We start from the raw sequence: 25,591 nt of genomic DNA, 5'->3' as shown, positions 1-25,591 counted from the left end.
TGCTTTTTTGTGACTAACCCATTTTCAGCTGTATTAATCAAAATATATCAAGGAAATATCTTTAAAATATATTTTTTTCACAATTTTCTTTAAAACGGTGTGCTGGGCCATGGCAGATTTTGTGCTTTCCGATATGAAAATGAGTTTGATCAAATTGCAGATTTGTGTATTGATTGATCAATTCTCCTCTTCCAGCGTCTGTTCACCATTTTCTCTCTTGAAAGTAGTAGCTGGTGAATGGTTCTTCAGAAACAGGCTAATCTTTGGTACCTCATCCAATTCATCATTCTTCATTGGTGGAGCTGATTATTTCACCAAAGAGATATCATAGTGCAGTCACTGACATAATGCAGGAAATTTGGCAGGCAATTTGCGCACAGCAAGTTTGCACAAACAGCAATGAGATAAATTACCAGGTAATTTGTTCTATGATGTTGGTTTATTTTTTAGAACTTCAAACATTAATATCACCATTGTTTGTTTGTTACTGCAGAGACTTCGAACTGGAAAGCATGATTGTAGTGTCACTGTGCACCAATGTGAGTATTCCAATATCCTGGTCTTGTTTGGACAGTAGCATAGAGAGAGAGAGAGAGACAGGGAAAGAAAAAGAATGAATCCCAAAGTGCTTCACAGACTGTGAACCACTTAAATATAGCCACTGTTGTAATGTAGGGAAATACAGCAGCAAATCTGCACACTGCAGTGTCCCACAAACAGCAATGAAATAAAAGACCCGTTAATCTGTTTTTAGTGGCGTTGATTTAAAGGATAAATATTGGCCAGGATCATTGCCTTGCTCCTCTTCAAATAGTGCCATGGGACCTTTTATACCACCTAAGACAAAACAGGAACTTGGATTAACATATTAAGGGGGAGGCGATGGTGTAGTGGTAATGTCACTGGTCTAGTAATCCAGAGTCCCAGGTTAATGCCCTGGGGATACGAGTTCAAATCCCACCACAGCAGCTGGTGGAATTAAAATTCAATTAATTAATAAAATATCTGGAATTGAAAGCTAGTCTCAGTAATGGTGCCATGAAGCTATCATAGATTGTCATTTGAAAAAAACCTATCTGGTTCACTAATGTGCTTTTAAGGGAAGGAAATCTGCAGTCCTTACCTGGTCTGGAGTCACATATAGGCCAGACCGGGTAAGGACGGCAGATTTCCTTCCCTAAAGAACATTAGTGAACCGGATAGGTTTTTACGACAATCAATGATAGTGGTTGATTCTTAACAGCCCTCTGAAATAGCCCCGCAAGCCATTCATTTGTCAAGGGCAATTAGGGATGGGGAACAATTGCTGGCCTTACCAGTGAAGCCCACATCCCATGTAATAAATAAATTATCCAAGACAGCACGACCAACATTGCAACACTCCCTCAGTACTGCACTGATATGTCTGCCTAAAAAATAGAAAGACTTGCATTTATATAGCACCTTTCATAACCACCAGATGTCTCAAAGTGCTTTACAACCATTGAAATACTTTTGAAGTTTCATCACTGTTGTAATGTAGGAATGCTTAGATTATGAGCTCAACTCTCTGAAGTGGGGCATGGACCCATAACCTTCTGATGCAATGCCGAGCATGGGTATGAGCTTTATAGAAACAGGAGGAGGCCATTCAGTTCCTTGAGCCCGTTCTGTCATTCTAGGCTGATCTGTAGCCAGCTCCATCCACCTGCTTTGACTCCATATCATTTATACCCTTGTCTAACAAAAATCCATTGATCTCCAATTTAAAATTATTAATTGAGGCAGCATCTACTGCTTTTTGTTTCTTTGCATGAAGAAGTGTTTCATAACTTCTCTCCTGAATGGCCTGGCTCTAATTCTTAAGGTTATGTTCCCTTGTTTTAGGCTCCTCCAACAGCAAAGGAAGTTCCTCTCTTTCTGCCGTATCGATTCCTTTCGAAATTCTAAAATCTTCAATCAGATCATCCCTTAACCTTCTACATTCCAGTTTATGTAATCTCTCCTCATAATCTAACCCATGGAGCCCTGGTAACATTTCTGGTGAATCAGTGCTGCACACCTTCCAAAGCCAATATATCTTTTCCAAGGTGTGATGCCTAGAACTGAACATGGTACTCCAGATGTGATCCAACTAGAGCTTTGTATAGCTGTAGCAAAATTTCCTCCCCTCATATTCTAACCCTTTAGTTATAAAGACTAACATTCCATTAGCCTTTTTGATTTTTTTTTTTGTATGTGACCACTACATTTGAGTGTGTGTGCATGGACCCCTAGATCTCTTTGGACCTTCACTGTCCCTAGCCTTTCATTAAAAAAAAAATACTCAGATCTATCCCTAATTGACCCAAAATGAATAACCTCATAAGTAACTGTGGGCAAAACTGTGCCAGCTGGATTTCAACAATCACTTAATCAATCAATGTCTCTTTATAATTTTATGCTGCCATCTGTACTACTTACCATGCCACCAATAATAGGTCCCTTGCAAACTTGGATATATAGCTCTGTCATTAAGTATGGTTAAGAGTTGAGGCCCAGGCACAGATCCTCACAGGACACTACTAGTCACTCCCTTCCAAATCAAATATGTGCCCATTATCTCGATCACTGTCTTCTACCGCATAACCAATCTCCTAACCAGGTCAATAATTTGCTTTCAATTCCTTGAGCTTTAATTTTTAGCTAACAGTCTCTTATGTGGAACCTTATCAAATGCCTTCTGGAAGTCCATATAAACTGTATCCACTAACATTTTCCTGTCTACTGCTTTAATGACTTCCTCAAAAAAATTCAAGTACTTTAATGACTTCCTCAAAAAAATTCAAGTAGGTTGTGAGACATGACTTACCCTTTACAAATCCATGTTGGCTCTGTCTAATCAGCTCAAGTTTCTCAGTCACTCTATCCTTAATTATAGAACATATTGCTCCAGAAAACTCCTGAACACACTCAAAAAGTCACTATCTTTCTGACTTGAACCACTCTGCTCTCACCAATCTATATGAAAATTGAAGTCTTCCATTAAAACAACTCAGCTTAGAGAGACTTGTAGAAAAAGCACTGAACTAATATTCATTGCTGCTATCAGGAGGCTTGTAGACAACTGTCATTACAATTTTAAGTCCTCTTTTATTCTTAAATTTGAACCATAGAGTCTCCAATTATTTGCTTTCCCATATCTATATCCTCTCTTACTAATGTTGTAATAGTATCATTAATCAACAAAGTTACCCCTCCTCCTTTTTCAATTTTCCTATCCTTTCTAAAGACCTTCTAACCTGGAATATTAATTTTCAATCTTGACTAGTTTGCACCCATGCCTCAATAGTGGCCACCATGTCATACCCTCTCAGCTGCATTTGAGCCTCTAATTCACTCAGTTTATTTCTTGTACTCCGTGTTAGTATATAAAACTCTTATTTGGGCCAGCAACCCTAAACAGTACCTCTGTCCTGATGCTGTCTTTTTCTCACTGTTTAACTTAACACATTTCTTATTTGTCACTCTTGCATTAGTTATTTTAGCAATCCCTACACTTGGAGTATTTATATCACCATTTGTGACCTGAACTCTGCTCTTACATCCAGGTTCAGTGCTTGAGCTATGCTGAGCCACCTTCAGCCATGGTGACTGGCCCCAGCACCTGTTGAAAAATCAACTGCCTCTGACTGATATCCATTAATATCTGCTAGGAAATACTATTTGTAAATATCCAAAGAGGCCAAGAATGAATTCACCTTATGGTCAAATAGGCTGCCGATGTTTGCTGCCTAAACTCATACCTGAAGAAGTCCACTTAGGGCACAGTACTGGCACACAAAAGAGATGGTGAATTCCTGATGTTAGTTAAGCTATTGTAGGCAGCTGCAGAGTTGGTGAAGCAGTTTCCCATACTATGAAGAATGATCACTCTAGATTGCACTAATACATTCTGGCAGATACTTGGGAGCAGGCAGTTTTTCCATCCTTTTTTGAAGAAGGATATGATGGGTAACACAAGTAAAAATATTGTAATGTGAATGTTTGTGAGTCTGTACTTCAGGAGCCATTCTTCAACTGCCTCTTTCTCCTATTTTCCAGTGTAATTGGGTAGCCAGGAGTTAAAAATTAGAAATAAAATTGTGCACCCTGTATCCACTCAATACAATTTTCAGGCAGGCCTCAAAGGGCTAGTGTTCCAAGGCTGCTAATGCAAATTGGGGTTCTATCCCTGTTATAGGACTTCATTTGCAATTTCCAGTACAAATCGGTTTCACAGTGAAGCCATTGGATGTTCATTGCTCTTCAATCAGCAATCTGCCTGAAATGTAACAGCAGTTTGCCAAAGGTATGGAAATGCGACCCAACTACGAACCTTGGTCAAGCTTCCTGCTGCAGCCATCGGGCAGTCACAACAGACACCCTGACAACTTTGCATCTGTTTTAGTTGATCGGCCCCATTATCTCTTTAACGACTAAACACTGATTAGTTAAGGTCATTCTACTCAGCGTCAACAATGTTTCTTTACCCAACATTCAGAAAGCACAATGACACTCTGCTATTTGTTTCCATCCTTAAAACTTCTCTGAGGCAACTGAGGATCAACTTATACTCTGGGTACAAGGAACTAGATTGAGACTAACTCAAACTCATTTTACATTTGTTGGTACTGGAACAAAAGGAAAAGACATTACATCAGGTAGGAATGTGTGGAGACAGTAAAGTTGGATTAGACCTGAAATCTGGAACTGAGATTATTGCATAATTGCTTTACAGGAACAGCCTACAAATTGGGGTTTCTGGATCCCGAGCTTCTCTTATATTATTTGATGGAGCTTGTTGGAATATGTTTGTTAATCAAACTAATCACCATCTTGTGCAAGAACAAGGGAGCAGGTAAGCTGCATTTAAACAATTATAATTGTACACATTGATTACTGTGATACAAATCTTCTTTTGTGCTCATAACTTAAATTCAACTGAGCTATATGCTATGTTTGTTTGTTTTTTCAATTTGCTTCCCTCTTTTAAGTGCTAACTCATGCTGGCTATGGTTCCTCAGACACTGGCATTTCCCTAGAACCACATCCAACCTGTCATCTCCATGTATTAGCCTAGACACTGAGTATTGAATGGTTAGGCAATCTCAGAAACCATCACTGCAGTGCTGAATCCTGTCTTCCCCATGGGTACAGCAGGTATCAATGGCTAGTGATCAGAAAGGATCCTTGACTGATTTTGTGCCCCAGCATGGCCTCTCCTGTGATCAACTAACTTAGCACATGTGTATGATGAGCAAACCTGGAACCTTCCTGGTCTGTATATGCCTGTCACACCATGGTATATTTGTCTCTAAGCCATCCAGGAAACACTAATTTTATTTACTTGTCTAGTAACGCGATAAAACAACACCCAGTGAGGACCTCTGAGATAGAATTGATAGTGTACTCATAGCACTGACTGTAAATCATTAGTAATTATTTGTTTGAGTTATTAGGCAACACTGTTCATGGGATTTAAATCCTCATCTTGTTTTATCTGTTACTTATAAAACACAGTTTACTAAATGAGTAGAGAGGCCTCTTCCACAAAGAAAGAAGAAAAAATTGCAATTATATTGCATCATTCACAATCTGAGGACATCCCAAAGTGCTTCACAATCATTGAAGTACTTTTGAAGTGCAGTCACTGTTCTAATGTAGGGAATGAAGATCGACATTGTAAGGACATAAAGATAGAAATTACAGTTGGCAATATTAGCAGACAAACCTGAACATATTTCAAATAAACAGGTTATCATTTACATTACAGTAGCTTTCATGCAGACTCCCACATGCCAAGAATGAGGCATATTAATTTTGTCATATGAACATTTGATTTTAAACTGTTGTTGGAGCGTGGAAATGACTTGTTAAACAGATCAGCCGTGGCTGGGGGAAAAATTTACATATTACCATACAGTGCTTGTGGAGAAAAAAGACTATTCCCTTACCTAGTCAACCCACAATGGACTTTGATCACCAGACACTGAAGGTGAGGAAGTTCACATTCCAGGATGACTGCTAAGATGACTGAATCCACAAACAGACGTGGTCAAACCAGCTAGTCAGATGACTAACCTGCTGGGCAACCTGAGGTTTTTTTGAATTGTACAGACAGTTTGAGAGAGAGACTGTTTGTTTGCTCCTAGACTGTAAAGACCTCTCCTGGCTGGCTGGCCACAGCCTCTCCTGTCTGCTCCCATCTCTTTCTCACGGAACGCCAAACCCACTAAAGTTATGTGAACCTCAAGAGAGAAAACCCTCCTACATCGAACAAGGTTTAAGAAGAATACTGGGCCCCAATGAAAAGCAAGCCCTACCTACAATAAAAGACTCTACAGCGAGCTCCAAGAACAGTAACCAAAACCATCTTCAGATATTGCCTCAAACTTTTCCACTTTATTTCCTCTGCTCTTTTCTGCATGTGTGTATCGCGTATGCCTACTAGCGTGGGTGTGTTGCATATCTGTAGGCGTTAACCGAATTAGAGTTTAAGTTCAATTAAGTTCAACCATTCTTCTTCTTTCCACTTTCTTCTTTTAAACCTTTTTTGGCTGGTTTATTTGCCTTATAATTAGAAAGCAGTGAACAAGGAATCACCAAGGGGGAGCTAATAACCTGGTACGTTTAAAATTAAACCCTGTTACAGTAAGACCAAGTGAAGGCTGAGAGGGAACCCTAGACCCCTTTCTTACTTGGTTGTAACAGTCGCAAACAGAGAAATATCATATAACAGCGTTATCTGCTAATATAGTCAACAGCTTTTCTAACTTTATACATGATTTTCAAAATGTTGCCATCTTGTTCCAGAATCCTGTGCTAATGGGGAAATGCAAGTCAGCCCTGCACCTGTAATAAGACTTGGATCAAGCATTAACGTATCATGTATCTTAAAGGGATCATTCTACAATGAATGTACAGATCAACAGCTACTTATTATTAAAGACAATACCAAGCGGCTAATCACTGTACAGATCTCCACCAATGCAGTTACTGCACACATTCCAAAGTTTGAAAACCTCAAGTCCAGTTTTGCGTGTAAACTGCAATGCAACACTGAATATTTGATTTGTGGAATTGATATTAAAGCTGGCAGTAAGTGGTATATTTTTAATTTTATTGATTTACAGTGTTATGACTAATTGCTAAATTTTGTAAGCTTTAATGTTGATTGTTGTAACTATGTCAGCCGTTCCCCTCAACAATGGTGTGAATAGCAAAAGAATTCTGTCACTTTACCATGCTGCAACATCATGAATGGCTGAACACTTGAGAATTGTATTTTAGTTCTTGGCACAAGATGGTGCTGGCATAAATTACAGAGCAAGGTGATGAAGCTGGATGAATTTTCCTCTTTTTTTCCCCCCCCCTCTCTCACTCTCTCTCACAAACACACCTCTCTTCAGTTTTCAGCCTCCTTGGCTCCCTGATACAATGCCAAAGGATCCTTTGCACGATTTATTTATTTATTATTTATTTATTTAGAGATACAGCACTGAAACAGGCCCTTCGGCCCACCGAGTCTGTGCCGACCATCAACCACCCATTTATACTAATCCTACACTAATCCCATATTCCTAACACATCCCCACCTTCCCTATATTCCCTTACCACCTACCTATACTAGGGGCAATTTATAATGGCCAATTTACCTATCAACCTGCAAGTCTTTGGCTGTGGGAGAAAACCGGAGCGCCCGGCGAAAACCCACGCGGTCACAGGGAGAACTTGCAAACTCCGCACAGGCGGTACCCAGAATTGAACCCAATTGTTGAGACTGCTTTTGAAATCAGTAGGGATGATTTTGTTTTCTTTAACTCTCCACTTGCATTAAAAATGAAATGGTACCAAGTGGAAAATCAAATGTTAGTCTCCCTCCCCCACCATCAACACTGCATAACTTCTGCAGTAGGGACAAACACATGAAGCTACCATTAATCATCACTGATGCTGACTGCTGTCCATCTTCAGATTATGTCAGTGACAACTTTGTCCATAGTAGTGAGTATTTGCAGTGTGTCCAGCAGACACAGCTCCAGTGCTAGTCCTCTCATTCCTGCTGTGTGCCAGTCTCCTGCAAGAAAAGTAGAAGTGGAAACATGTGTTCTAGGGTGTCAACTCTCGCCATGTATTAACTGACTTACTGTAGTGTACATGATGACAGGAATCAGCAGCAATTGTGGTCAAAGGAAAAAAATAGTTGTAAAGGCTGTTGTAGATTTTGCGGACATGAGTGCAAGCAGAAAAAGGGTGCAGTGATTTTTCCTTGGTCTTATGGACAGCTATGTGAAGTGGCAAATGGAAGGATTGATGCTGAGGCCAAGGGAGGATCCTGCATGGCTGTGCAGAAATAATGAACAACGTGAAGGGGAATCTTGGCCCTTGTGATAAATTCACTAAATTTCTTTAAGCAATGTAGCCAGGTCCTGAAGATAATGCTGTTTGAAAGAACATGTGCCACCTCTCTCCATGCCCATTCACCAACTTGCTTTGGCACCTGCCAACTATCCAAGAGGAAACAGAAATTGCTTCTCTCACAAACTTCTTCATAGCTGTTTCTGAAAACCTCAGGACTGGGCTTCAACTCTGATATCTTTCTGCACCCTCAAAGCATTGGCCACACAAAAGTGCACTTTATTAAGTTGTTGCAAACCTGAAACCTGTAGCAGCACCCAATTTCCTCCCTGCTAATTGACAAACTGCCAATGGGGAGGCACATGTCACACTGGCAGTCTGTCTTATTCGTGCAAAGGAGAGGTGGCCCATAATGTGGGCCACTGAGCAGCCCTCTGAGCAGTCATTACACTTGCCCCACACGCCTCCCGCCTTTCTCGATGAGAGACCAAAATTGACTCCAGTGTATAAAGTTGGGTCGCTTGGCAGCATTCTCAGTTTGGGTCAGACGTTTACAGTTTGAACACAAAACCAGAGTTTGAGCTCACAAACAAGAAATGCTGGAAATATTCAGCAGGTCTGGCAGCCTCTGTGGAGAGAGAAGCAGAGTTAACGTTTCAGGTCAGTGACCCTTCATCAGAGTTTGAGCTGCCAGTTTAGGTTAATTAGTTAATCAGTTTAGATTGCCAGAAACTCAGATCGAAAGGTAAATTGGCCATTGTAAATTTCCCCTAGTGTAGGTAGCTGGTAGGAGAATTGAAGGAAGGTGGGGATGTGGTAGGGAATATGGGATTAATGTAGGATTTGTATAAATGGGTGGTTGATGGTTGGCACAGACCCGGTGGGCCGAAGGGCCTGTTTCAGTGCTGTATCTCTCTATGCATTGTTGGAAGTGCTGGCCTTTTGATTAGATGTCAAACCAAGACCCCATTTGCCTGTTCTTGTAGTTCAGGTGGTTGTTAAAGATCCAAGGCACTACCTTGTAGAAAGTTGAGAGTTCTTCTAGCCCTCTCACCAACATCCTTCCCTCGAGCAATAGCACACAAAGCAACACCTTACAAAAGGGCTTGGTTACTTTACAGTTTTCAGCTCAGAAGAAGGATCTTACATCAAAATCTTAAATTTTCCTTTATATTTATAGATGCTAACTGACCTGATGTATATTTCCAGCATTTTCTGTCTTTATTTAAGATTAATTGTTAATTTTGTTGCTGTTCTATGTCATTACTGGCACAAAATGACTCTCATGCCAGTCACTGTCTTTCACAAATTCATTGCATTACACACTTTTGTTATAATAAACATGTTTAGAAATTCTAGGAAATATTTCTACATCAAAAATTCCAAATTCTGCTATTTCAGATCCTCCAGATCAACCCAAAAACTTGAAATGCATTCAGAATGGAAGAGATGGTGATGTAACATGTAGCTGGGATGTAGGACAAGTCTCACACATCAGTACAAATCATGTATTGCGGTAAGATGATTCTCCAGATTCAACACTGATGTTGCCCTTAAACATTAGCTGAATGAATGTTAGAGACAAAACATGGAATAAGAAAAAGCCATTCTGCCTTGAAGCTTGCTCCTTCCATAAGCAATGTACAAACTGCCACATTGCCTCATCTACTTAATGTTCTGAGGGAGAAGTTCTGCATCAGGAAGTGCTTCTTGATCTCCAAATGCTAGCATCTCTATGAATCAGCTCAGATCTGGGATTTCCATAAACATCATTCAACTCTTTCTCTTCCCCCACCGACAATCTCTTTGTCCCCATCATACAACAACCTTTGCATCCTATAGAACCCTAGATGTTTACGCAGAGAAGGAAGCTACTTCTTTGCTAGAGCAATTCAAAATTAATCGCTCTGCCCCGTTCTCTCCATAGCCCAGTATGTTCCTGTTTCAAATATTTATCCAATTTTCACCCCTCAAAACATGCAATGACCTCTGCCGTAACCACCCTATTTGGCAAAGTTCCAACAACAATCTTTATGAAACTCCTCCAACCTCTTTCTCAGTCTCTACAAGAGACAGTTTTAAATTGATGACCTTTCATCATCGTGAGTAACCTGTGTGTCTATGTACCCGGGTGCAAACTTGAGACACATCTTCTTATCGGACTGTCTCAGCCTGCACTCTTGTGCTATACTTCCCAATGTACAAATATATCTGCCTGGACGTCACTGGGCATGTCTTTACGGTGGCTCAACTGAGAACAAGAACATCTATGCAGAGGATCATGGGTACGACAGTATTGCACAGCACTTTGGAATTCTGGCAAAAACTCACCTTGATCACATGGCAATAAAATCTAGCAGCTCAGCAGATATTAATCATGTGGGTGTTAAATGTTTTAACAATGGTCTGTTTTGCAGAGTATCCGGGAAAATTTTAACTTGAACTAACACCTTGGTTATTGTTATTGCTGTTCTTTTCAGTGCAAAGTTTGAAGTGCTGCATCTTTTCATTTCAAACGTACAGATACGTTTAAAAATCATGACTGTGTCATAAATCTTTCAGGTTCAGAAATGAGTCACACAGTTTCATTGCCTCAGCTACCTCTGCAGAACCATCAACTGGAAAGTGCACAAGGCACAGGAAGAGTCTAGAACATCAAAGGCTGGGCTTTGCTTGTGAATCTGGGCACAGTTTTGACCCATACTCTGTTTATACAGCCTGGGTAACAGCTTCAAACCAACTGGGGAATCAAGCTTCAGCAGTCATGAACTTCACCTTGGATGAGATTGGTGTGTGGCAGTTTATTGAACATGTTTATTTGTGCGCTGTACCATAGATCATGCTAGGACAAGAGGCTGGGTGGCTTGCTCCTTAAAATCCCAGCACTTTGCCAATATTGTTTTGAAAACAGCTTCACAATACCAGCCTGGAGATGATTCTTCCACTAATTTTCCCTTTGGGTGACCCAGAGTAGATATACAAATATCTGACCCTGGTAGTGCAATTATCATATTTTCTGTTCACAAAAAGGCTGAATGTGATCACTACTACATGCCAAAAAATGCAGTTTTCGCATATCTTGCCTTTCCAGACCACCTTTAACCATCAGGGAAGATGCCTAACTAGAAATAAAACTGGCAATTTGCAACCTGCATAGGAAGAATAAATGGGTGGCATAAATTACAACTTGCAACATGTAAAGTAACTAAGGCAAATAGAATGCTGAACTATACAAGCAAAACAGCAGAATAGACGGCGAGGTGCATGATGCCAGTGGAGGGTGAGAAAGGCCAGAAGAGTGTGGAGTTCAGCCAGAGACTGAGTTTGGACAGGACTTTTTCTTTCCTCCCTAAAATAAATATTTGTTTGAAGTAAGAGGAGTTTGATTCTTGGTGTTAGTGGGAATTCAGCCTAACACTATCTATATATTTTCTTTTAAGTTAGACACTGAAGGATGGCAGTGCAGGTGACCTTAGTGATTTGTTTAGAGTGCAGTGTATGAGACATCATTGATCCTCTGTGTATCCAGCACATTTGAACTGAGTCTCGGATATGTAGTTTCTGGAGCAGAGGATCTCTGTGTCCGAGCAGCAATTGACTACTCTCAACAGCACCAGAGAAGATGAGGGACTTCTGGATTGTACTGTCTGAACGGCCTCCTTCTGTGCCGTACTACTCTGATAAGCTTCTACTGTCCAGTATGTGGTCACCCAAAGGTAGTACTAGGCAGTTCATGACACTGGGAGAGTTTGGGAAGAGAAAAATGGGGTTACCATCTGCAGGGCAGCAGTAGATTCAAGTGCAGGGATTCCTTGAGCCACTAGAACAATAGATACATTGTATAGTTGACAGGAAAATTCCCCCATTGTGCAAACAGTGGATGGAGCAAATGCACCAATTGTCTGTGATCAGAGAGACCTGATCAATTTGGTGATTGAGCTTCATTCAATTAAAATTAACAAGTGCCCAATGTTAAGTGACTGCTGACAGGCAGCTCACCAATGTGGGGTTGGGGGAGGTGATATAAAATCTGGCAGCTCTTCCATAGAGCCAAGCTGACAGGAAGACTATAAAAGTGGGGAAAGAGAGATGGCAGGGAGGGGACTGGCACTGGATGGGAACATGCATGCTCCTCCTTGTGTTTTCTGAGCATCCTCCTGCAGACTCTTTCAAGGATTGATGGTTTGGCTGCTCTACATTCGGTTCCATTGGTTTGGGCTTGCATCAGGGTCCTAAATACATCATAGGACCTCAATTTAGATGTATGAATAATTCCGGAAAGAGTGGCCACCTAAATTGAGGCCCACTTGAAAACCTCAACAGTTGTACCTTAGGTGGAAACTCTATAGTTAGTGATTTTAGTTTTCTAATTTCATCTGCCAGCACCCTTTCACATTGAAAAACATGGCAGCAGTGAAATGAAAATGGCTCCCATAGTATGAGGTGGACAGTGCCAGTGGCTCAGAGGAGATCTGTTTGAGCTAACACCGCAGTATGGTGGAGCAACAGACTACCCATAGGGTGAGAACCAAGGAGACTACAAAAATATTAGTGGTAAAGTGTGGATTCTAAAGTTGGGGTATAGATTCAAAAATTTGAATTTATGTAGCATAGTAAACATAGTAAAACATCAAACGGCACTTCACAAAAACTATTATCAGACAAAATCATTGAGACTCAGCCAAAGAAGGAGATATTAGGAGCGCCGGCTAAAAACTTGGTTAAAGAGTAGGTTTTTAAGGAGGGCATTAAAAGGCAAGAGAGGTATGGTGGCAGAGAGGTTTATGCAGGGAATTCATAGGGTCTAGACAACTGAAAGCACGACTGCTAATGGTGAGGCAAAGGGAGGATCATATGCATGAGGTTAGAGTTGGAGTAGCACAGAATACTCAGAGGGTCCTAGGGCTGGAGGAGATTAGAAATCAGAAAGAACAGCATCAGGAGCCAACACTAATTGGCGAATATGGGGTGATGGGGGAGTGGGATTTGGTGCTGGTTAGGATACAAGCAACAGAATTGTGGATGGACTCAAGTTTGTGGAAGTTGGAGGACGGGAGGCCAATATGGGGAGCAATGGAACAGTTAATCCGAGGTGATAAATGCATACATGAGGCTTCAGCAGCAGATTAGTTGAAGCTGGGTCGGAGACAGGTGGCGTTATAGAGGTAGAAGTAGGCGGTCATTGTGCTGGAGATGATGATAGGGTCGGAAGCTCAGCTCAGAGTCAAATTGTTCAATCTGACACAGCAACCAGGGAGAGGGATGGAATTGATGGTGATGAAACGGAGTTTGTGTGGGAGCCAAAGATGATGCTTTCAGTCTTCCCAACACTTAACTGGAGGAAATTGGCTCATCCGAGAGGTGACACAAAGGGGACCTGAAAGCTATCGGAACATAGTAAATGGTATAGAAAAGATAATTCCAGAAATGCATTTCACATTAAACTGTGACTGGATAATGGACCACAAGTTCAAATTAGTGAAATGCAAATCAAGACTGTTGTTAGAAACTTTTAACATAAAGAATGATCAACCACTGGAACAGACCTCTTGGTAGATTAATGAATGAAATTATCTTTTAAAAAAAAACAGCTGGTTGCTATGGTGGACTGTTGGGTCTTTCTGGACGGTTAGGCTAGGATGGCCCCAACTGCCTTGCTCATCAGTATCGATATTGTGATCACATGACTCTTAAACACCTTTGAGCAGGAAATCTAATCACTTTGGGCTGGTTCTGTGTAATTAAAAGATGCCATTGAGCATTAAGGCCCTGGATTTATGCCATGGGATACTAAAGCACCAAAAGAAGATGTTTTTGTATCTTCATACTCTTCACTTGGAGACAAAAAGTTTTGTGGGCTTCCACACCCACACAGTGAGGGAAGGGGCACACACTGGACATGGATAACCCACTGAATGGAAACCCAGAATTCCAGAACCTTTTTGGAGTGAGCTATGAACCCTGCACCTTCTGACAAGTGAATGCTACTGAGTCAAAGACTCACTCCTATGAAGATGTGAATTAACACATTGAAAATCAATGTGCTAATGCCACTGTTAAAATAGCAGAAAAACAACATGCATTTGTATTCCAGCATCCCACAGCATATATTCTGGGCCTTACACGATGCTGTCAGTCAGAATCAATGTACATACTTTTTATTTCTACACTGAATCAGTGCTTGATCTTATTTATAAATCAATATATGGATATCAATACAGTAACTATAACTTTAATCTATTTTTTCAGTGAAACCCAATCCTCCCAATATCAGTAAAGTGGAATTCAGCAGCAGTTCTCCCATAATTAGTACAGTATATTGGCAAGACCAACAGAACACAGAGTTGTTTGAAATCCGATGTCGAAGTACTAACAGCAAATGGGAAAAGGTAACATTATTTATTTTAAATTGTTTATTCCACTTGCAATATTTCCATTTGATAATTTACAAAAGCCTGAATTTCTTATCAAGTGCTCTCATTTTCCAGAAGTATTTGGACAAATGTGAGGTATAGATCAGCTACACTGGATTCCCATCACTTTAGTGCCTCCAATTCTCTATTTTGCTTTTCTGGCCCATTCAGATGAGGCGGTAAGATTGCTCTCTCTGCTTTCCATCATCTCCACTTTGGTGGCTATAATGCCCTTATAAAATGGACATTCAAGGTTGTTAGGCACTTTAGACATTTTGAACATTTCTGCAGTCCTTATTTCTGCAACAATTTGGGACTTTTTGTTCTCCTGCCAACTACTTTTGATATTTGTTTTTCTACTATTTGTGTATTGCCATTTCCCCAATTCCCTCCAAACTGGGCACAATAGGATTACCATGGGAACAATGGAGAGAAGCCAGGCTTCTTAGGCTACACCATTGATTTATGGCCCCTACCCACCTGTACTCCTACAACAGAGGATACAAGTGGGGATGGGATGGAAAGGGGCTGTACTGCATTTGCCTGACCAACAGTTTGAAGAGGATGCAGAGGATAAACTTTTGGCTGCAAAATTAATTCAGGTCATACAAATACAAGAGACCTTCTCATGATTGGTGCATCTGGTCACTCCTTAAGCAGTCTTGTGTCCAGCTTTCCCCATTTCTGTCACTAATATGCCATCATTTACAGAATCTACCATGTGTCATCAATCACACTGCTCCCATTCATTCTACCTGACGAAAGCAACTACCAAACCTTGCAAAGAATATATCAAAATGTTATACTTTTAAGCCAAAGTGAGCGAGTCTAAGTGAGACTCCACAGCCCTTCATCCAGGTTCCTTTTTTTTTTTGACTACAGCATCATACTCCCTTCTGGTTTGATTTCAGAAATTTTTAGTCAATTCGACAAGTTGCAAGGTGTCTGATTTGGAGCATTTCACAGAATACGAGTTCCAGGTTCGCTGTAAGTTTCAACAAACCCGAGGACTATGGAGTGACTGGAGCCCTTCCTTTGTAAGCAAAACACCAGAGGCAGGTAGAGTTCTCCATTGCTGTGTTGTTTGGATTTGGTTGCATTAACTCTGTGAAATTATTTCTTTACTGTGGAAGCATCATTCCATCTCAGCTGTGGAGACACACATTGCCATTTCTCAATTATGACATTATAAGTTGCTCAGTTGAAAGAAAATAAGGCAAAAGGAAATTAGAGAAAGTCTTTGCCATAGCCTCAGTGGGTAGGTGATGTGGTAATGAGCCATACAGAGCAGATGGTCCCAGTTTTATTCCTTGGTTTGCATCAAATTAACTGATCTAGTGGTAGGGGCATGGAAAATAGTTACAGTGTCCGAGTTCCTGCTCCTAATCATTACCCACTGACTCTTGCTGGAACTTGCACGTAGGTATTAGGTTGAGGAGAGAATTGTGGTCCCCACAGTCAAATATTCTGCCAATGTTCACTGTATTGACTCATAAATAAAGAACAGTTACTTGGATGAGGCACCAGAATGTCTGTAGAACTAACCCTTAGAAAAAGTTAGGGCTTTCTAGATGAGTAAACAAATTAAAATCCTAGAGATGGTTTTCAGAGACCAGTACTGGCTGGATGCCTCTTTGCAGGTAACTCGTACTGTACTTTTCACACCCAGCCTCCTGAGTCATACAGTTCCTGATCAGTTACAAAGCAGAATGCTGACCTCATTGGTTTCCTTATGATGCATTCATGAAAGATTTGACCAAAGGTGTGAAATGTATTTAAAATATTTCTTTCATTATTAAATCTATTGACTTTGTACTACAGTAATACAGTTACACTGGGGGCAGCAGATAAGTCGCAGTTCAGTGGGTGCAACTCGATTCCTGTCAATTCCGGCCTATATCCAATAACCACAGCAAAGCACACATGCTGACGCTTAAAATCTGAAATTCATCCGCATGTCAGAATGCATTCTATGAACGTTGTTACTTGCAGAGTATAACAATCCTTAAGTGGCCATAGATTGAGCAGTCACAGCAAGTATACAGCATAGTCCTTGCTTGCTTATTGCACCATGTTTTGTCAATATCCTGAGAGGAAGGGGTCACTCTCGCTTAAGAATCTAGCAAATGGGTAACTTTGGAAATATCTAGCCCATGCCTCCATGTTGGGTCTGTTGATGACATTATACACATGTATGTGCATGATGTTGTTCGATCCTTCCTTCTATTTTACCCCTGACTTTCTTTTCCATTAACAATCTCTGTTACATCAATACTGACAGCAGAGTAACCCTAAACACTGAAGAGGAATTTATGTAGTGAAGCCTACATAATGAGGCACATTTACAATAAATATACATTAACCTTTTTCTTCAGGTTGTAATGTCATTTCAGCAGTTTCATTTTTTGTCCTTGCACAGTTCCCATAGGACAACTGGATGTCTGGTACACAATGGCTCTGTCAGATCCTAACAACCTGAAAGTCACTCTCTTATGGAAGGTAAGAGATTTCAATTACTAAATAAATGAGCCATTCATAAAATTATTCAATGTCGAGTTGTACTTACCAGGTAAGTATGAGTAAAGAGTAATGTTGAGAGGATTAGCTCTTGTGGTGATAATTAGCTTCACAGGAATAATTAACTTCAGCCCATTGAATACCAAACCAGATCCTAGCCAGAGACCAAGGGCTGGCCCATGTGCTGTACTTGCTGGATTACTGATTAATGCTCTGACTGCATGTCAGTGAGTGATCACAAGGACAAGGTGTTACAAGGGAGGAATGGTTCTAGTCTTGAGCTTTTATCATTCTGCTGTTCCCTCAATGCTCTCTTAGCCAATGATGCCACCTCCAAAAGGAAACAATTCCAGCAGGCTTGTCCAATTCAGCTTTGCTCCCTTGTATTATCTGCTAGAGAAGTAGTCTTTAGATATTGCTAGTTGAAGGACCACAGAGTGATAGAAATGCCCAACATAAATTCCAACCTGAGCATTAGTAAATGGATATGCATAGTGAAATTAGTTTATGTTAAAGGGACATGACACAGCAAATCCTTCTAACAACAGTTGCAGTTTCTAGGTGCATTTGTACCATTGCTCCAGTATGGCCATGCTGGTAAACAATTCAATAGTCAGTATGTTCATACGAATGATTTGTATGGGGCAGTAGGAAATGAGTGACACATTATCAGGAAATCCTTTGTTCCAGGCTTACTTGGAGCAGCTACTTGCCATAGAAAGCTATTCTATAGCCTCTACGTTACGTCAATGACTACACTTCAAAAGTGCTTTGGGACATCCTGAGTTTGTGAAAGATGCTATATAAATGCAAGTTCTTTCTTTTACTGTGGTAGCTTTCTTGAGGCCTTGCCATTTCCTTTTGTATTTGAATCCAAGTCTTTTGAATGGTATACACAGCACTGACCTGTCAGCATCTCTGCCAGACTTGCTCTACTGGTTGCTTCTGGGAGGGTTTAGTCCAGTGTCAAAAAGCCCTTTTTTATTTTCACTTCCTGCAGCATCATGAAATCTAACGGTATGTGGACAAGAAGTCTCAATTTTCTTGCGAATTTTCACTGTAAATCCTTTCCTGGTGTCCAACATGAGACTGCTATGGTATAAATGGCTGCTCAAACCATTTAAATTTACTTCAGATGTTCGTCTTGTGTACACACTGCAATAGACAGCCTGCTATTCAGACATATATCTGCTACTAGCATGGGAAAAGATTGAATGACTCTGACAAAAGGTAAAGCCAGCTAGGTATTGATTACAATGGTTATGTATAGTGTCAGCTTTGATTCAGTTGGTAGTGCTCTCACCTCTGAGTCAGAAGGTTGTGGGTTCAAATACCGCTCTAGAGACATGAGCACAAACATCTAGACTCAACACTCTCGTGCACTACTGAGGAAGTGCTGCACTGCCAGAGGTGTTGTCTTTTGAAGACATTAAACCAAGGCCCCTGTCTGCTCTCAGGTGAGCATTAAAAATCCCATGGCGCAATGTCAAACAAGAGCGTGAGTTATCCCCAGTGTCCTGGCCAATATTTATCCCTAAATTATAATTACAAAAAAAATAGATTATCTGGTCATTATCACAAAGCTGTTTGTGAGAGTTTGCTGTGTGCAAATTGGCTGCTCCATTTCCTACATTACAACAGTGATTGCACTTCAGAAGTACTTCATTAGCTGTAAAGCACTTTGAGGTGTCCTGAGGTCATGAAAGGTACTATATAAATGCAATTCTTTTTCATTGTGAATGATAAAAGCTATTTTCTATTTTTATATATATATGTATGTTAACAAAATGTCTTAAACTGACATTCACAGGATTAACACGGGATTAATACTGAGAATCATAATGAAATAAAATCAGAGGATTGAGTGCACTTTAAGCATTTCTCTGATTAAAAATTAGATATAAATTCTGGAAAAAAAAAAGTTCATTTAGCAAAAGAACCCTTTGTTCAAGAGTTATATATAAGAAAAGTAAATTAAGCATGATTCTTATCACTTGAAGTTAAGGTGTTGCTGTAGATTAAGTTCACACACAAGTCCCATATTAAAGATTGGGGGTTGAATTTCAAGGGTGCTGCGGTTTTCATTGTCGATCCTAACCAGAGAGTCATTCAGTCTGTAAACTGTGAATGTGCTTTTGCTCAGATCAGCTAGGGTGTGCAGTTTTACAGGTGACTGTAAATTATAACATTTTTACCTATAAAGTAGTGGCATATTTGGGAACTGAAGAAAGATTGAAATGAGATAAAGCTGTTTAGCTTATCAAGCTAACTCTTCTCGCACATCGTATAATGTTTTCAGTTATGCTGTCATCACAATCACTCAGTCATATGATGTAGTTGGCCAAATATAGATAAACTCCATGAAGATAATGCTTTAAAATTTCTCCCTGACCATCCATCCCCTCTCAAAGATAAACTGTTAAAATTAATTGAGGTAGATTTTCAACTTGCTGCCTGGGGGTAAAACTGATTCAATCGTAATGAAAATTAGGTGGTTTTTATAATGGGCGACAGATTGCAATGACAGTTTTACACCTGAGCACCAAATTCAAAATCAATCCCATAATTTTTCTGAGCATATACTTACAACTCTGACCAGCTGCATTGCACAGATAACTTATCTAGATTCTGGGAGTACCTATAATAATACTTGTCCTATCACCTTCAATCCTGTTCTTAGATACTTGTCCAAGTGGATTCACTCTTGTCTGCTTTGGCTGGAAGTCAATTTATCATATCCACTAAACTGTGGAAAGAGTGTCTTCTACTTGAGTTTTGCAATTTTTATACATATAATTCCTCCAATGCTCAGTAACCTGCTTCCATTTACATTACCCTTACCTCCTGTTATTTAAAGTAATTATACTGTGACTGTCATTAGAGAGTCAATAACCGTTCTTTCAGGACAAAATAAATCCTACTGTGGAGGAAACAAAACAATTCTGTACGGATATTTAGCACCATATGCTTTAGTCAACATATTTTGGAATTTTAAAAATCCTAGATGAAAGGCTAAGTGGAAGACACGCTCAGAGTTGCAAAGATTAGAAAGTGGTAAATCAGGAAGTAAAGAATTAGGTGATGCCGTGCTTGTGCTTTAAAATTTGTAGATTAGAGGAGAAAGGAACGGTAAGGAGTTTTGAGGAGCTGGGAAAAATGAAGCTTTAACAGGAGTGTTTGAGTCCTGATCTCAGCAGAATGATGAAGGAGGAGGAGGAAGAGTATGCAAGACCACATCTTTAAAATTTAGAAAGGATAAAAGAGAAACTTAATGAACCGGGCATAGTATTATCAGTTAAACAGAAAGATACGTAAAAGAATCTTCCATCCTAAAATTCCCTACTAAGCACATATTATCCACCTTAAGTGGCAAGTTGGAGATCTTCTCCCAGTGGGTACTGTGGAACATAGGATCAAGAATAAGCCATTTAGCCCCTCAAGCTTGTTCCATTATTCAATGAGATCATGGCTGATCTGTGACCTAACTCTAAATACCCATCTTTTCCCCATATCTCTTAATACTTCTGGATAACAAAAATCTATCAACTTCAGTTTTAAAATGAACAATTGATCTAGCATCAACTAGTATTTGTGGAAGACAGTTCCAATCTTCTACCACCCTTTGCATGTAGAAGTGTTTCCTAATTTCACTCCTGAAAGGCATGGCTCTAATCTTATGACAATGTTCCCAGTCCTAGACTCCCCAACCAGTGGAAATAAACTATCTGTTCCCCTTAATATCTTGAAAATGTTGATCAAATTGCCCCTTAATCTTCTAAATTCCAAATAATACAACCCTAGTTCGTTTAATCTCTCCTCGTAGCTTAACCCTTGAAGTCCAGATATCATTTGGTAAATCTACACTGCACTCTCCCTCCAAGGCTAATATAAGGTATGGTGCCCAGAACTGCTCAGAATATTCCAGGTGTGGTCTAAGCAGGGCCTTTTATATACTTCTATCTCCTTGTATTCTATTCCTCTAGATATAAAGGCCAGCATTCCATTAGCTTTTTTGATTATTTTCTGTACCTGTTCATGACATTTTAATGATCTATGTACCTGGACCCCCAAGCCTCTTTGGACTTCCACTGTTACTAACTTGTCACCATTTATAAAGGACCCCTGTGTTATCCTTTCTCTGTGAACCAGGGTGCATTGAGCTGATCTTTCCTTTTGATTTTTATCCCCCTTTTGAGAAACTGTTTGGTTTCCAATCTGTACTTAATCATAATAGCAAGGTCGTGACTATACATACAGAGAATCACTCGGGTAAAACTTCATCCTCTCATTCCATAGCACAGCCTGTTGGAGAACCAAACCATTACACCACCAAGACAGAACTTTAATCGTAGCTAGTTCACATCAATCTGAACCAGCATGCAGAAGGTTCTGGATATGTGTATAAGAAGTTGCAATGCTACATTGGTTTCAGTGAGCAAATCTGTCTGTCTCTTCTGTCACCTGGCTGTGAAATTAGTTTGGAGTATCCTCAGCATGATTCCAAGACTTACACAGCAAAATTGTCTTGAGTTTGCTACATATTGGCACTCAAAGGTTTGGGATGGGAAATAATTATGCCATACTGGAATGAAAAGTGATGCTGTTCTTGAGCTGAAGTTAAGATACACAGGCTTTTACTATAGCTGATTTGGAAATGTTTGCTGCTGATACTGTGCTGGGTGTATAAATTGAAACATTGTTCAATTCCCCAGCATCTCCTCGTCTAATGAATAAAAATGCACCCATTGCTTCTCAGGAGAAAGAAAAATGGAAGCATGACAGCTTCAAGATGTGATCTCCAGTAAACTGGATAATACATAAGTGATTATCTTATACCCTTGAACTGGATAGTATTGGTGAGAATTGAGGGAGGAAAGCAGTAAAATGATGTGGTTGGTATCTTTTTAAACTTGAATCCTGAAGAGAAAATTGACTAAAATGCTTTTACTGCCACAGACCCTCCAGGTGCTTGAAAGCAGAGGAAGAATCCTGGGTTACACTATAACACTTCAGAAAAGCACAAAGGAAAACACAACCATCCAGGAACAGCAGACTATCAATACCTGGTACACTGTGGGAATCCCCAGGACAGGCTGTAACGTCACTGTGTCTGCTTTCAACTCCAAGGGGAACTCTCCACCTACTCAACTCCACATATCATATTTCACAGGTAAAAGAAAGGCTTTTGTTTTTACAATGTTGCAAGAAGGTCCGGTGTATCTGTTTTGAGGGAAATGAGAGGCAAGTATCGGGGAGGAAAAACAAAGAAAAACATTAACACGTCCTTTTTGGTTCAATTGCCTCCTCTTCTCACCCCCCAACCAGTTATCCTTCTTCTCCTGAAGAGCCTGGCTTATGCCAGGTTCCCCTGGCACCTTGTTCAAATGACTATTCTTCTGAACAGGTGAGCTGTTCAGTGTTGGCTGGACGTTTAACTGTGCAATGCATCACATTGACCATCATTTGTTCCTCACCTAACATTCATATTTCCAGCATAAGGCACTAAATAGTGTCCAGGTAGACAGACTGGTTGAATATACCTCTTAGAATTACATAGAAGTTTACAACATGGAAAGAAGTCATTTGGCCCCAAAGGTCTATGCTGCTGTTTATGCTTCACATGAGCCTTCTCTCACCTTACTTCAACTCACCCTATCAACATATCGGTCTAGTCAGTTCACCTTATGCAAAAATAGGGGCGGCGCAGTGGTTAGCACCGCAGCCTCACAGCTCCAGCGACCCGGGTTCAGTTATGGGTACTGCCTGTGCGGAGTTTGCAAGTTCTCCCTGTGACTGCGTGGGTTTCCGCCGGGTGCTCTGGTTTCCTCCCACAGCCAAAGACTTGCAGGTTGATAGGTAAAGTGGCCATTGTAAAATTGCCCCCCGTGTAGGTAGGTGGTAGGAGAATTGAGGGAAGGTGGGGATGTGGTAGGGAATATGGGATTAAATGTAGGATTAGTATAAATGGGTGGTCGTTGGTCGGCACAGACTTGGTGGGCCGAAAGGCCTGTTTCAGTACTGTATCACTCTGACAGGGGAATTCATACGGCAGCATGTTATATTCCAGTAGCTGGTGTACAGAATGTTACAATTCCTAGGTCATGCTCTCAATATTATTTTGATATTTGGCAAAATAAAGGTGCACTGTAGGGATGCGAGGTCTGCTTACAAGTGACTGGTTATGTATAACCAGAGATTACAGCCTTGAGTTTCCCCAAACTTTCTGTGCTGTGTAAACAGGGTTTCTGCAACACTTCTGACGAATTTATGGTATCTCAGTGGCAGGAAGTCGAGAAAATTCAGGACTAATATCCAATATAAAATCTCAGAAACTGTGTGATGGCATTATATGGGAGAGTACTCCTGAACTGATTTTCCCTTGCCCTGAAGAAATTCCAAAGAACGTGCATCAAGTGTGTTGAGATTAAGAACCGTTAATTGCAAAAAAGATAGGAGCCATACATGACACAAATGGGTAATTTGAGACAACAGGTTTGAATTCTTTTACAATAGAAGACCAGAGTTCATTAGAGGGAAGAGACATTATGAACAGCAGTCAATTGGAACCTCTCCTACAAAACCTGATCTGTATCTTCTAAAAACATTTGTATGTCTTACATGGCATTGCTCATGATAAATCAGATGATATGCTGTTTATAAAGACAGAATAAAGGTCCGCTTGAGGGATGCTACAGTGCACAATTTCTTATTTTGCTAAGGTGGAGCTAAATCACCTTAAGACCACAAAGTAATGTTGTAATTAAATGGTGTTCAGTTCCTCACTGCAGCATATGGTAAGAGCTGATCATACTGTAATACTGCCCCCTCTGTTGGGAGAAGTGATGAATAAAGGAGAGACGACACATGGCCAATTAAGTAGTCTCCGTATGTGTTATTTCCAGACCAAATACTTCACTCACCAAGGATTATGGCGCCCCTATTTCTGCTACAACTGAGATCGGGTAATTCTGTGCAGCCTACAGTTGAACCTAAGGCCTTTCTGACCTTTTGTGGCTGAAAAACCACACGTGATTGGTTTCCATGGAATTTTACCCCTGGATAAGTCTAAACATATGGGAGAAGAAGGAAAGAAAACTCCAGAAAGCTATATAAAGCATTATTAATATTATACCTTTCTCAGCAGAGCATGCTGCTTGAATGGTTCCCAGATCTATGTACACATTTTTTTCGGCAATTTTCTCCCCTCCTCTCTGGAAAGCTATGGCTCCTTGCTGGGATATGTTCTATGGAATGCTGGGCCAGTACCTTCCCCAAGAAATTATTTTTGATATTTGGGACTAGACAATGCATATTGCCAGGATCTTCCACCAAGGGAGACATCATAGATAAAACTGTCCTCAAACTATGTACATTCATGCATACTTGAAGCAGGGATCACTGGATAGCAATCAGCAAAGGAACCCTATCTGATTTTTCCCTCCATGACTCTTGCGCTGTCAAGGCTTTTTACAGTGACATCTGTGCACTGGCTGAAATAATTTGCCGCCAACCAGATACTGGACCCAGTACTTGTTGATCTACATAGTACGGCTGCTCACTGAATAAATAATCTGTGCCCAAAGAGGAGCCTGTACTTGTATATCTCTAAAGGACTCTATTCACGTTTTTAATCTATTGACTTTTTTAACTGACAGATCTTCCTCCACCAAGAAACATCTCTGCTACGTATGCTGGAAACAACCAGTTCTTAATCGAATGGATGGAGCCGGAAAAACTACCAGCCCCAGTCCAAGGATATGTAGTGGAATGGACAGAAGTAAATGGCAAAGTTAATCTGAATGTAAATTGGAATAAACTCCCTCCTCAAAAATGTTCAACAACATTAACAGGTAGAGTGGCTCTTTTTTTTTAAACAGACAGCAAACTTCATCACATCTGTCCCAGTCAAACATCCTCTGGAACTTAAGTGTCATTTTTGTGTTTTTTGGAGGGGCTGTAACTAAATTCCACATGACAGTGTGACAGATCAGAATTCTGTTCATTTTCAGATCTTGAGATTCTCTATATTATGGGATAGATCTATACCCCTGTGTAGAATGTGACAACACTTCAAAGTCAGTCGTCTCACTTCTTGTTCAACTGGGTTGCTTCCCAAGTATTACAGGTGACGAGCTTTTCTGCTTTGACTATTCCACCAGAGAAAGACCCTCACCTACTGTTGCTGTGTTCTACCAAGTATTACAAATTGGATGAAGAAAGCTGTTAGGCAATCTTTATGGCTGGAGTTTTACCAGCCCTCTGGAGGCGAGCTGGGAGGCGGGAGGGCTTGTAAAATAGCGGCA

The 25,591-nt window shown here is 40.4% G+C and overlaps 1 protein-coding gene across 5 annotated transcripts in view; it reads left to right on the top strand.

Annotated features, from left to right (window-relative positions):
- il12rb2 (interleukin 12 receptor, beta 2a) overlaps nucleotides 1-25,591 on the top strand; it is a 62,263-nt gene that overhangs the window by 18,332 nt on the left and 18,340 nt on the right. For 3 of the 5 annotated variants that reach the window (XM_068036442.1, XM_068036439.1, XM_068036443.1), the window contains exons 2-11: nucleotides 494-539; nucleotides 4,739-4,858; nucleotides 6,814-7,098; nucleotides 9,760-9,874; nucleotides 10,921-11,147; nucleotides 14,608-14,747; nucleotides 15,683-15,830; nucleotides 17,191-17,270; nucleotides 22,245-22,458; nucleotides 24,944-25,138. In XM_068036442.1, the coding sequence (XP_067892543.1) occupies nucleotides 4,792-4,858; nucleotides 6,814-7,098; nucleotides 9,760-9,874; nucleotides 10,921-11,147; nucleotides 14,608-14,747; nucleotides 15,683-15,830; nucleotides 17,191-17,270; nucleotides 22,245-22,458; nucleotides 24,944-25,138 (1,471 nt within the window). In that variant the 5' untranslated portion in view covers nucleotides 494-539; nucleotides 4,739-4,791. Of the gene's footprint in view, nucleotides 1-493; nucleotides 540-4,501; nucleotides 4,662-4,738; nucleotides 4,859-6,813; nucleotides 7,099-9,759; nucleotides 9,875-10,920; nucleotides 11,148-14,607; nucleotides 14,748-15,682; nucleotides 15,831-17,190; nucleotides 17,271-22,244; nucleotides 22,459-24,943; nucleotides 25,139-25,591 lie in introns of all 5 variants that reach the window. The other 2 variants (XM_068036440.1, XM_068036441.1) reach the window with 2 other exon arrangements.

Source organism: Heterodontus francisci, chromosome 8, assembly GCF_036365525.1.
Source record: "Heterodontus francisci isolate sHetFra1 chromosome 8, sHetFra1.hap1, whole genome shotgun sequence".
NCBI classification, from domain to species: domain Eukaryota; kingdom Metazoa; phylum Chordata; class Chondrichthyes; order Heterodontiformes; family Heterodontidae; genus Heterodontus; species Heterodontus francisci.
This window is presented reverse-complemented; position numbering and strand designations above follow the sequence as displayed.